Raw genomic sequence first — 13516 nt, forward strand, 5'->3', positions numbered from 1 at the left:
TAGAATAAAGCCCTCTCAAGTGTAAGAGTCTCTTTTTAAAGGATCAAAATAATCAAAGTGCATCATCCAGTGATGTTTCTACATTTGAATTTTAACTAACTTTGTACACTGGTAGCACAGAAGAAATCTCTTAAAAAGCAAATGGAGTTAAGTTGCAACATTTTAAAATATTAAAACCTCTAAACTCCAATCTGAAACCTAGCTCAGCTTCACCCTTTCCTATCCCAGGCTCAAACAGAAGATGCAATGTAATGCTGCATTTGTGACATCTGCCTCGTTCCATAGATACCATATTCAGCACTATTTCTTCACTTAAGTAGGAAAGAAAGCAGATAGGAAAAAATCCTTTTATAAAACTACTTCTTCAATACAGATTATACACAAGTTATGAAAAAACACATGGAAGGTGAATAGATTTAAACTCATATGAAAGTTCCCAAACTATGATAATGCTAGTGAGCATGCACTTCAGTTTTTTTTCCTTAAACCCATCTTCATGTCAAAAGTCAGTATGTTGTAAAAGGACCTTATTAGAGGCCAAAACTTAGAGTTTTTTTATAAATGAATTCACAAAACCTAACACTCACACTTCTGCAATGTTTCATTTCAATGGAAAGCTGGATATGATTTAAATATGTCCTCACAACCCGGACACCACATCATTGTGCTACAGCAGGGGTTCTCATCCTGGGGATCGGGACCCCTCTGGGGGTCTCGAGGTTATTACATTGGGGGGGGGGGGGTTGCGAGCTGTCAGCCTCCATCCCAACCCCGCTTTGCCTCCTGCATTTATAATAATGTTAAATATATTAAAATGTGCATTTAACATACAAGGAGGGTCACACTCAGAAGCTTGCTATATGAAAGGAGTCACCAGTACAAAAGTTTGAGAACCACAGTGCTAGAGTCTGAGAACCAGAAAGTGAAACTGACTAATGAAAATAGGCTAGTTTTTAAAAACTTGATAGGGGTCCATACAGAAATTTTGTGAAGTATACTTTAATACAAAAGAATACATAAAGTGCACTTCAGGATATTGAATTTGTTCTGAAAATCGGGGATATGTAATAAGAATATAGGAATTACCATATTGGATCAGACCAGTGACCCATCTAATCCAGTATCCTGTCTGACTGTTAGTAACAAATGCTTTTAATACAGGAATTTTCCTGGTGGTAGACAACCATGGAAATACAATTTTTTTTCACTACAATTGGGGTATGAACTTTCAGGGCATAAGTTAACCTCCAACAGAAGTATGATGGGTTTTTTTCCCTTATAATGTTAAGAACTTCATCTAATCTAGATCAGTGTTCATCAGTTCTTGAATCCCACTAAACCCTTGCAGGCTCGATATATAGTGGCAGTGAATTCCAGTGAATAGATGGTTAAAAAAAAGCTTTTTGTGAATCAGACTCAAAGAAACGTTGGGATGGAAGGGACCATAAGGGATCATCTAATCCAGAGCCTTGCGATGAGGCAGGCAGAACAGCAAGTTTAGAACCGATAAGAGGAATAACCCATTGTTTGCAATATTACGAGGAACGGTGAGTGGAGCACCTGATTAATCTTCTGTATATCATATCACCACTTCACCTGCCCCTTAAGTTGCATGTTCCAAACCTTTCAATCTCTTTTCATTAAGACTTTCTACACTTCCGGTCATTTTTGGTATACGTTTCTGAATCCCGTCTATTTCTGCTAAATGCTTTTTAGGAGAGGGTGGCTAGAACCAAACAACATTTCAGGACTAAATTCTGTCATCTGACAATATCACCACCTGGCTGCTCACCACCTTTTTGCACATTGAACTGTAGATTAAAAGCTGATCAACCTAGATGTTCCTCTTCTCCCCTCCACCACCAGTATCTATCCAAGCAGATAGATTTTATCTGCACAACACCTCTATGAGGTAGGGAACTAACCTTATTTTACAAGAAACTTTAGGCAGAGCAATTAAGTATAAGTAACTTGACTAAGATCACAAAGGATGTCTACAGGACAGCTAGGAATTTAACCTAGATCTCCTGATTTCTAGTTCAATGCCTTAACCACAAGTCTATCTTTCTTCATCCAGTACAGAACTTTGGGGAGCCCTACATTGTTAAGCTTTTGTCACGCTGTGAGCTGACCATTTATGCCTACTGAATTTGTACTTTAGTCAATGTCTGATCCAAAACAGTACTTTTCCCCTCACTAAACGTTAGAGGAAACTAAGTCACAAGGTGAGAGATACTTTGACAAAGAATTTGAGAATCCAAATAAAGGTCAGCCAATTCTCCTTCACCCACTATTTGTTGATATGCCTAAAGAACCCTAAAGAGGCTAGAAACAAGTTTGCCTTTATGAAAGCCATGCTGATTTGTTCCTTTCACATCACTTTTATTTAGGTATTTCATAATTCTATTTTTAATGATAGTTTAAATTAATTCCCTGGTGCTGACATAAAGCTTACTAGTCTTCAATTCCCAGAATCACTCCAATGCTTGTTTTAAAAGGCAACTATAACATAATGGGGGATTCAATCGTTAGAAACATAGATAGCTGGGTTTGTGATATCGGGAGAACCACATGGTGAATTGACTGCCGGATGCAAGGGTTGCAGATGTTTTGAGACATCAAGAGAGTGCAGTGCTCGGGAGTAGCCAGTGGTCATGGTACTTGTAGGTACTGCTGACTAGGGAAAGGTATAGGGGTCTTGGAGACCAAATTTAAGCTTCTAAGTAAGAGACTGAAGTCCAGAACCTCCATGGTAGCATTCTCTGAAATGCTTCCAATTCCACAAGCAGGATCAGTTAGACAGGCATGGATGCATGGATGAGACAACGGGGGAGGAGAAGTTTAGCTTTATTAGGAACCTTTTTGGAAAGCAGGAGCCTGTACAGGAAGGATCCACTCCACCTAAACCAAAACAGAATCAGATTGCTGGCATGTAAAATTAAAAAGGCTGTAGTGGAGTTTTTTAAAAAGGGACCAGGGGAAAGGCAACAGGTGTGGAGGATCACATAATTCAGACAGAGACGTCCCTTGGGGAGGATCTGTTAACAAGGATTCTCTATATCTTAGTCAGGAGGAGAGGATAGAAGTTGATACAGTACAGATAGGAACTGAAGAGAAACAGTCAAACAAAAAAGTCTCATTCAATTACATCACATGAAGGCACACAACCAAATACTGACAAATTTTGTAAGTGCTTGTATACAAATGCTAGAAATCTAAATACTAAGAGGAATGAACTTGAGCACCTGGTATTAAAATGAGGATATTGATACAATAGGCATTACAGAAACTTGGTGGAATTATGATAATCAGTGAGGCATGGTAATACCAGGGTACAAACTATATAGGAATGACAGAGTAGGTCGTGTTGATGAGGTGGTGACATAAAATGTCAAAGAAAAACACAGTAAAAATCTTAAATGAATCAAACTGTACCAGAGAACCTCCATGGTTAGTAATTCCATGCTTGAGTAATAAAAATATAGCAGTAGGAATACACTACTGAGCACCTGACCAGGATGGTGATGTTATGGTGACTGTGAAATGCTCCAGGAGATTAGAGGCTATAAATATAGAAAACTCAACAATAATGGGGGACTGCGTACATGTCACCTCAGAATGGGATGAAGAGAAAGTTTCTTGACATCATAAGTGAATGCTTCTTGGAGCAGCTAGTCCTGGAACCCAAAAGGGAAAAGGCAATTCTTGATTTAGTCCTAAATGGACCATACAAACTTGTCCAAGAGAGGACTATATCTAAACTGCCTGGTAATAGCGACCATAATATAACTAAATTTAACATCCCATGGGGCAGGGGAACACCAAAAAAGCCCACCACAATAGCACTGAACTTCAGAAAGGGGAACTACAGAAAAATGAGAAAGCTAATTAAACGGAAATCAAAAAGTCGTCACAAAAAAGTGAAATGCCTGCAAGCTGCATGGAAACTTTTTTAAAAATGCCATAATAGAGTCTCAAATTAAATCTATAGCCCAAATTAAAAAATATAGTAAGAGGACCAAAAGAGTTTTACCATGGCTAACCAACAAAGTAAAAGAAATGGTTAGAAGCAAAGAGGCTTTCTTTAAGAAGTGGAAGTAAAATCCTACTGAGGAAAACCAAGATGAGTATAAACTCTGGCAAGAGTAAAAACATAATTAGGCAGGCCAAAAAAGAATTTGAAGAGCAAGCAAAGACAAACCAGCAGCAAAAAAATTTAAGTGCATCAGAAACAGGAAGCCTGCCAAACAATGCCAAACAATCAGTGGGGCCATTGGAAAATAGAGGTGCTAAAGAAGCACTCAAGGAAGATAAGACCATTGCAGACAAGCTAATGAATTCTTTACTGCAGAAGATGTGAAGGAGATCTGAGGAACTGTCCCAGTTTGAGGAATCAATAGAGGAAGTACTGGAAGAAATTGATAAATTCAACACTAATAAGTCACCAGGACCAAATGGTATTCACCCAAGAGTTCTGAAGAAATTCAAATATAAAATTGCAGAACTACCTGTGGTATGTAACTTATTTAAATCTGCTTCTATACCAGATAACTGGAGCACAGCTAACGTGACACCAATTTTTAGAAAAGGCTCCAGACAGGATCCTGGTAATTAAAGGATGGTAAGCCTAACTTCAGTACCAGGCAATTTGGTTGAAACTGTAGTAAAGAACAGAATTATCAGACACACAGATGAACACACTGGGGAAGAGTCAACATGGCTTTTGTTCAGGGAAATCACACTTCACCAATCTATTAGAATTCTTTGAGAGGGATCAACAAACATGTGGATACGGGTGATCCAGTGCATATAGTGTACTTGGACTTCCAGAAAGTCTTTGACAAGGTACCTCACACAAGGCTCTTAATCAAAGTAAGCAGTCATGGGATAAGAGGGGAGGGTCCTCTCATGAATCAGTAACTAGTTAAAAGACAGAGTAGGAAACAAAGAAGGAGGAAATGGTCTGTTTTCAGAATGGAGAGGCAAACAGGGATGTCCCACATGGATCTGTTCTGAGACCAGTGCTATTCAACATATTCATACATGAGCTGAAAAAAGGAGTAAACTGTGAGGTAGCAAAAGTCTGCAGACAATGCAAAATTACTCAAGATAGTTAAGTCCAAAGATGACTGTGAAGACCTAATAAAACTGGGTGATTAAGCAACAAAATGGCAGATGAAATTCAGTGCTGATAAATGAAAGCTAGTGCACATTGGAAAACAATCCCAACCATACATACAAAATGATGGGATCTAAATTAGCTGTTACCACTCAAAGAGACCTTGGAGTCATTGTGGATAGTTTTCTGAAAACATCTGCTCAACTTGCAGCAGTAGTCAAAAATGCTAACAGAATGTTAGGAACCATTAGGAAAGTGATAGATAATAAAGCAGAAAATATCACAATGCCACTATATAAATCCACGGTATCCCCACACCTGGAATGCTGGTCACACCATCTGAAAAAACTGGAAAAAATACAGAAAAGGGCAACAAAACTATTAAAGGTATGGAACATATATATGAGGAGAGATTAAGACTCTTACTTTTCAGTTTTGAAAAGAGAGGACTAAAGATGGAGATGACAGAGGTAGATAAAATCATGAATGGTGTGGAGAAAGTGAAGAAGGAAGCATTATTTACCCCTACACATCACAAGTTCCAGAGGTGTCACCCAATGAAATTAATGGGCAGCGGTTAAAAAAATGTAACAAGGAAAGTACTTTTTCACACAACACAGAGTCAACCTGTGTAACTCGCTGCCAGTGAAAGCTATGAAGGACAAAACTGTAAAAGAGTTCAAAAAAGAACTAGGTAAGTTCATGGAAGATAGGTCCATCAATGATTATTAGCCAGGATGATCAGGGATGCAAGCCCATGCTCTGGGTGTCCTTAGCCTCTGATTGCTAGAAGCTGAGAGTAGACAACAGAGGGATGGATCAGTCAATGATTGCCTATTCTGTTCATTCTCTCTGAAGCACCTGGCATGGACCTGCGCGGATACAAAATGTATATCCGTAGATGTAGATAGCTGTGGATCTCCATGGAGTTGTAGGGCTCTAGCAACAATGAGTGAGACCAGCAGGGCTTTGGCCAGTAGCCAGGCCAGAAACCGCAGCAGCACCTAGCCTAGAGAAGCTCCTCCAGCATGGCTGTACCACCCCCACCTACCCACTGGACTGGGCCCCAGGCTTACCAGCAGCTGTCCCTTATATGCTATTGTGTGCAAATGGCTTGCATTCTCCTGGACGGGAGTCCCTTCCAAGCAGCGGCGTGCATCTCCTGTCTGGAAGTGCGCAAGCCACTTGCACACACTAGCGCAGTAGTTCTCAACCTATTTACCATTGTGGGCCACATCCAATACTACCTGTATGGCCCTGAGGATGCCACATGAGCCGCAGCTCTGTGCAGATTGGGCAGCAAGCAGCCCACAGGCTGCAGGTTGAGAACCACTAGCATGATCAGAGCTTAGCATGATCAGGGACAGCTGCCGGTGAGCCTGGTGCCCGCCCCAGCGGGTAGGGATTGGGGCAATAAAACCACACCGGAGGAGCTGCCAGGGTTGGGCGCTGGCTCCTGCGAGTAGTGGCCTGACATGCTGCTGCAGCTTTTGCCGCTACAGTTCCTGGCCTGGTCGCTGGCCAGGGCCCTGCTGGTCTCACTCATTGTTGCTAGAGCTCTACAACTCCAGAAATATCTGCTTTATATCCACAGATATAAATTTTGTATCCATACAGGGTTCTAACTGTCAGCAGACAGGATACTGGGCTAGAGGGACTATTGGTCTGACCCAATATGGCATTTTTAAGTGACTACATGAGAACATATAAACAGAGAGAGAGAGAGGGTCCTGATTATTTCCTCCTACTTGAGAGCTTACAGAAGGACCCATAACAGTACTTCAGGCTCGAAGTGGAGCACTTTGCATTATGCCTGTCCTCAGCTTCCCAGAGAAGTTTCACACAGCACCGAGCTCTCCTAGCCCAGAAGCGGTCCCTTCGCAGTGCGATGCCTTTCAGGGGGTGTAGAAGAGAAAAGCAGGTGACTCACCTGGTGGGATCTGGAAGTTTGCAGGCAGTTGTATTGTAGTGGTCTGGGGGGCTTTGGGAGCCACGGTCTGCGGAGCAGCCAGCCTAGGCCCCCCAGAGTTCTTGGGTGGCTGCTGGGCAGCGGTGACAGTGGCCACTTTAGCCACCAGCGTCCCCACGGGGGCAGTCACCACCCGTGACTGCTGGGAAACGGCAGGCACCAGGCTGATGGGAACCTTAGTCACTGCGTGGCTCAAGGCAACTGCTTGGGCCCCCGCGGGAGCGCCAGCTGCGGAGACAGAGGCAGGGGGCACCGTGCTCTGAGAGCAGAGCAGGGCAGGTGCCGGCTGAGCCCCACCGGCCCCGCTCGCTGCAGGAGCCGCCACTGCCTGCTCAGGGTGCCCGGCGGGCATCACCCGCACCGGGGCTGCCGCAGAGGTGCTCATGGAGGAGGAGGAGGAGGAGGAGAGCGGGACCAAGGCGGGGAGGGTTGGAGTTTCCCGGGGCGTCCGCGTTATCCCACAGCATAGCAGCCGGGAAGGGGGGAGGCTGGTCTCGCCGCGGCGCGGCAGGATCCGGGGCTCACACGCCGCCGCGGCGCGCGGGCTGCTCCGGGGGGCTCCCGCTGCCACACCGGCGAAAACACATGGTCATCCGTCCCCGGCCGGCTGCGCACACGTGGGGCGAGCTAGGCCTCCCCCCAGCGGCGGCGGCCGGGTACAGGGAGCCGGCTCACGCTACTGCTACTGCGCCGGCGCCCTGGGCTCCCGCTGCCCGGCACTTGGACCCGCCCCCGCGCGGCGGGCCCCAGCCATGTTTATAGAGCCACGCGGAGCCCCCCGCGCACGCGCTCCAGGCGCGCGGGGCCGCAGCCGGGCTTCCCCCGGGCACTCTGCCTGCGGATTGGCGGCGCCCAACGAGCCTATGGGGCGGAGCTTTGTGGCGTCGAAGGGGCCGCGTTCCAAACAGCCGGGAGGCCGGTGTGGGAGCTCCCACCGGGGGAAGCTGCTGCGCGGGGTCAGGCCGAAGCTTTGGGGCTCGCTTGGCATTTTTTCTTGCAAACCCTCAAAGCCAGAGAAGCGTTTCAGGGCGTTTTAAGCATTACAATTTGGCGGGATTTAAACATCCTCCTAGACTCATTTCAGAGTAACAGCCGTGTTAGTCTGTCTTCGCAAAAAGAAAAGGAGGACTTGTGGCACCTGAGAGACTAACCAATTTATTTGAGCATAAGCTTTCGTGAGCTACAGCTCACTTCATCGGATGCATACCGTGGAAACTGCAGCAGACATTATATACACACAGAGACCATGAAACAATACCTCCTCCCACCCCACTGTCCTGCTGGTAATAGCTTATCTAAAGTGATCATCAAGTTGGGCCATTTCCAGCACAAATCCAGGTTTTCTCACCCCCCCCCCCCAATTCACTCTCCTGCTGGTGATAGCCCATCCAAAGTGACAACTCTCTACACAATGTGCATGATAATCAAGTTGGGCCATTTCCTGCACAAATCCAGGTTCTCTCACCCCCCTCCCAAAAACCACACACACAAACTCACTCTCCTGCTGGTAATAGCTCATCCAAAGTGAGAGTGTATTGTAGGGAGAGTGGTCACTTTGGATGAGCTATTACCAGCAGGAGAGTGAGTTTGTGTGTGTATAGGGGTGGGGGGGGGTGAGAAAACCTGAATTTGTGCTGGAAATGGCCCACCTTGATTATCATGCACATTGTAGGGAGAGTGGTCACTTTGGATGAGCTATTACCAGCAGGAGAGTGAGTTTGTGTGTGTGGTTTTTGGAGGGGGGTGAGGGGGTGAGAGAACCTGGATTTGTGCAGGAAATGGCCCAACTTGATTATCATGCACATTGTGAAGAGAGTGGTCACTTTGGATGGGCTATCACCAGCAGGAGAGTGAATTTGTGGGGGGGGGGAGGGGGGAGGGTGAGAAAACCTGGATTTGTGCTGGAAATGGCCCAACTTGATTGATCACTTTAGACAAGCTATTACCAGCAGGACAGTGGGGTGGGAGGAGGTATTGTTTCATATTCTCTGTGTGTATATAAAGTCTGCTGCAGTTTCCACGGTATGCATCCGATGAAGTGAGCTGTAGCTCACGAAAGCTCATGCTCAAATAAATTGGTTAGTCTCTAAGGTGCCACAAGTACTCCTTTTCTCCTAGACTCAGAGCATCTTCAACCAATATCGCGTTCTGGCACAGATTCCACGGGTGTCTTTGGGCAAGTCACATAGGATGAAAAAAACCCTGCAAGGTAGTGAGCGCCTCTCTGCTCCCGCCAAAGTAAATGGGAACTAGGTTTTACAGTTGTTACCACTACAGAACCAACAAAGATAAAAGGGAATGAACTAGATTATATTTCTTCTAAGGCACCCTCAGTCGTGTATGCCTGTGCAAATGCTGTAAAAGCAATTGAAGTGTCATTGAGGGGACAATTTAAAAACAATAGTTGCAGAAGTGTAACCACAGGTGCTGGAAGTGTGGGTGCTAACCATATACAGGGTTTACAGTTTGGTTCAATGGCTTTCAGCACCCCCACGATACAAATTGTTCCAGAACACCTGGGTGTAACTAAGGTCTTGATGCCACAATGATTGCCTGGGTTGACCTCATTACAGGACTAATGTTTAAGATTAAAATGTGGCCTATTTTTGGTGAATGAGAAGGAAAGAACCCAGCTTGACTTTCAGATCCCAGGTTGAATTTACAGAAAAAAAATGAAAACATTGTCCCATGTAAACTAAGCATATTTTATTATGGAAGTCAATAGGAGACAAAATGTAATTTTTCAGAGTGGAATGCCTCTTCTGTCTCTGCCTCAGTTTCCATTGCCTGTTTAATAGGAATAACAATACTTTACTACTGTGAGTAGTTCCATCACTGTGGTAAATTGAAGCTGACAAATGAAATTGTTGCAGGATTAGGGCCATAGTCCCAATCCTGTGAATGTTTATGCATATGCAGGTTTCAGAGTAGCAGCCGTGTTAGTTTGTATTCACAAAAAGAAAAGGAGTACTTGTGGCACCTTAGAGACTAACCAATGTATTTGTGCATAAAGTGAGCTGTAGATAAATTTGTTAGTCTCTAAGGTGCCACAAGTACTCCTTTTCTTTATGCATATGATCATCTTTAAGCAAGCAGTTAGTGCCATGGAAGTCATGCATATAAAGTTAAGTGCAAATATAAGTGATTGCAGAATCAAGGCTTACTTTCCAGAACAGTGAAATTGATCATATGTAAAGTGTTATCAAATGCACAACGTAAACAATTTATTAAAATGCTTTTCATTGACTTCTGTCCTGGTGATGGTAGGTGTTTCCTTTAACTATAGTAGGTGCAATATTTTCAAACAGAAATGTATGATTTCCATGTTGAGACTCTCTCATTTTTGTAAAGATCTTGAAAATGAAATGAAAAGTATTACTTTAATCGGGGCATGAAAAATCTTGAACACAGCAAGTAGGCACTTGCCTGGAAAAGCTTCTATTAGCATCCACAGAATCTAAGTTTTCATGAAAACAAATGCTAGTCTTGATTGATACAAAAACCATGCAAAACATGAATGGAGTGTAAAAGGATGCAGTATTGTTTTCCCAACATGGAGATGGACAGCTCCATGCTGACACTGATAGTTTTCACCTTGCAGCAGGTTGGCAAACCTAACTACAATCTTTGCAACTTTTACCATTTCTGTTCAGAGCTTTGGACAATTTCACTCTATTGCTGATTGAAAAAGCTTTGAACAGCACATGAGGTTGGCACTGGCGCTAATCACTGGAGAGGAGTCGTCTAAAAGAGAGGTTGAGTAGCAGAGACACTTCCATCACATGAGCCAGGGGAGAGGTAGAGTAGCATGAGACCGTCCACATCCCAATGGCAAAATGATTCTGTGGTGGGACGGGAACAGAGAAGGAATTCTCTTCTGCCTTCCTGCAATGAGAAGGGTTGTGGGGCATAAATATTTATCAGTGACCTGAGACTAGCTAGAGGTAGATACAAAAAGTAGACCATCAGGTAGTGTCCATGGGTAACATCTACTTTTCCAGCAATTTAGGTGCGCAGTGGAGCAGGCTTGTCACTTAGACATTGCCTCTGTACCTTAGGGTCAACCTACCATTCTTTGGCTAGAAGGATTAATCCTCCATTAAATGTTTGAAATTTTACCAAAGACCCATATCTGAATGGACCAGAATGAAGTAGGTGGATATGGATGGGTGAAGCGGAGAGATGAATATGAGAGAGAGTTTTTGAAAGGAGAAAAAAGGGAAATAGAGAACACAATGAAGTATGAGAGAGAGAGAAGTACCTGATGATAGTGAAAGTAATGGAGGAAGTGACACTGATGACAATATAGCATGATTGGGACTGGAGACAGTGAGAGAACTCCAGAAGGGAAAAAAAAAAGATTTAGGAAGTTTTTTTTTTAATGTAACGAGAGAGTTAACAATCTGTGAAGAGTACACAATTGGATTATTCCATTAAATTGCAAGGGGAGTAGGGGAACAGTTTTTCACCTTGGCTAGTCATTTAATCCTTGGGTTTATGGATAATATTTCAGTTATAACAAACAATAGTTTAATTAGCCAATCTCCACTGACCAAGCTGAAAGAAATGCAAAAGTAATCCAGAATAGTAAGGAGTATGGAATCTAGATTCTTAAAATTATTTCAGTAATAATCTAAGGGGTTATAACGCTGGTAAGGAAATGATTTTAAGTAAGATTTTTAATCTGACAGTGACCCTTTGAAAACAAAGTTACATTTTATAATTTTAATTGAACACAGGAATTCTTTGTCAGAGTGAGAAACTTTGAATACTTGCCTTAAAATTCATCTCAAATGAGGGAGACTTGCTGACCATTTTATTCATTCACATAATTGCAACAATTGGAAATGAATTTGAGGAATCAATCTCACTAGTTAAATTCAAATTATATTCTCATGGAAAGAATTAAATGATTGTGACTAGATTTATCAGCATTCCAAATGCATTAAACTGGCAGCATAACTTCACACCAGAGAACTTGAGCTCTTCAGGATGAATTGCCAAGAGACAGCAAGCAAAGCAGTAAGAGTCAGGAAGGAAAAGGAGGTGCTATATAAACAGAGAAAAAAAACTAGGACTATTTAGTCTGGAAAGGAGAAGAGTGAGAGAAGAGAGTAAGCAATGAAGATGCAGTTACAACTGTAACTGCAAATCATGTATTTACTGATGCAAATGGCCAATTGGGTGCATAACTGGCTATTCGTGCACAACCTCAGTAATCACACTAGCATATTAGGTGTGCAGTTGTAGATGCATTTTTGAAATTCACACCTGATGTCACAAATACCCCCTCACCTGCATCTCCTCCTCTGTCCTCTTGTGCTAGCTGACCTTTTATATGGGTGGACCTCTCTTCTGAGCATTCAGGCTTGTAGACATCAAACAATATTTTAAATTTACATATTATCTTCATAAATATCAGAATAAAAGAACAGCATAATACAATGAAACTTTACATTAATATAAAATGTCTAAAAATACAACAAGAATGCATGGTAAAAAGTATATTCTAAAGAGCTTGCTAGAAAATATTTAGTTACCAATAATAATCATCAGGAGCTTGATTTAGTCATGAGGTAAGATAGATGTATCTCAGGGCAGCTTGCTCTTACCAGCAGAAAGCCTCCCTGGAGGTATATCTGCAATTCTTGCTGCACCAGAGACCCATAACCAGCCAATACAGCCCCTAAAGTGGCCCGGTGAGGTGGCAAGGTCATGGGAACCTAACTGGTTGGAGTTAGAGTGCAGGAGAAGAATGAGAATAGGATTGTTGAAGTAAAGAGAGAAACTGAGGGAGAGATAAGATAAAGGAAGGAAGAGAGAGGAAGAAAAATAATAATGGGTAGGGAGAGAGAAACTAGGCAACTGAAAGGCTGCAAGGGTAGGAGAGATTCAATTAAAAAATACCCCTGAGAAGGGGTGCACTGCACTAAAATGTTTAACTGTGCGACAAATATATTTAGTGGAGTACTAACATGATAGGCTTTGTATGCAGTACAATTGTAGCCATATCAGTCCCAGGATATTAGGCAGACAAGATGGGTGTGGTAATATCTTTTATTGGACCAACTTCTGTTGGAGAACAGAAGTTGGTCCAATAAATGATAGGCTTTGTCAGTTAAAATTTTGAAAGCTGAATATAATACAAACACATTAAGAAAAATACCATGCACTATCTTGTACAATCCACTAATAGGAGAAAGGTGTTTCTATCATTCAAACAGTGGTGCAATTCAATGTGTTGTGCCATCTACAATAGAGAAAGACTAGCAGTGCAACATGCTTTGGAAAATGCAACACAATAAATTAAACAGTCGAAACATAAATCAGAACTTTATTGAATTCTTAATTTGCATTCCATATGTAACAGTAATACTATGTAAACACAAACTTGTCAAACTTGCAAAAAGTTACATAAGAAAAAATTG

At 42.8% G+C, this 13516-nt stretch overlaps 1 protein-coding gene across 1 annotated transcript in view; it reads right to left on the minus strand.

Moving 5' to 3' along the window:
* TAF4B (TATA-box binding protein associated factor 4b) overlaps positions 1-7821 on the minus strand; it is a 124945-nt gene extending 117124 nt beyond the window's left edge. Inside the window, exon 1 of the mRNA XM_084618565.1 lies at positions 7050-7821. Within this exon, the coding sequence (XP_084474691.1) occupies positions 7050-7473 (424 nt within the window). The 5' untranslated portion in view covers positions 7474-7821. The remainder of the gene's footprint in view (positions 1-7049) is intronic.
* Between the last annotated feature and the right edge of the window lie 5695 nt (positions 7822-13516).

This window comes from Lepidochelys olivacea (genome assembly GCF_965140295.1).
Source record: "Lepidochelys olivacea isolate rLepOli2 genome assembly, chromosome: 2".
NCBI lineage: Eukaryota > Metazoa > Chordata > Testudines > Cheloniidae > Lepidochelys > Lepidochelys olivacea.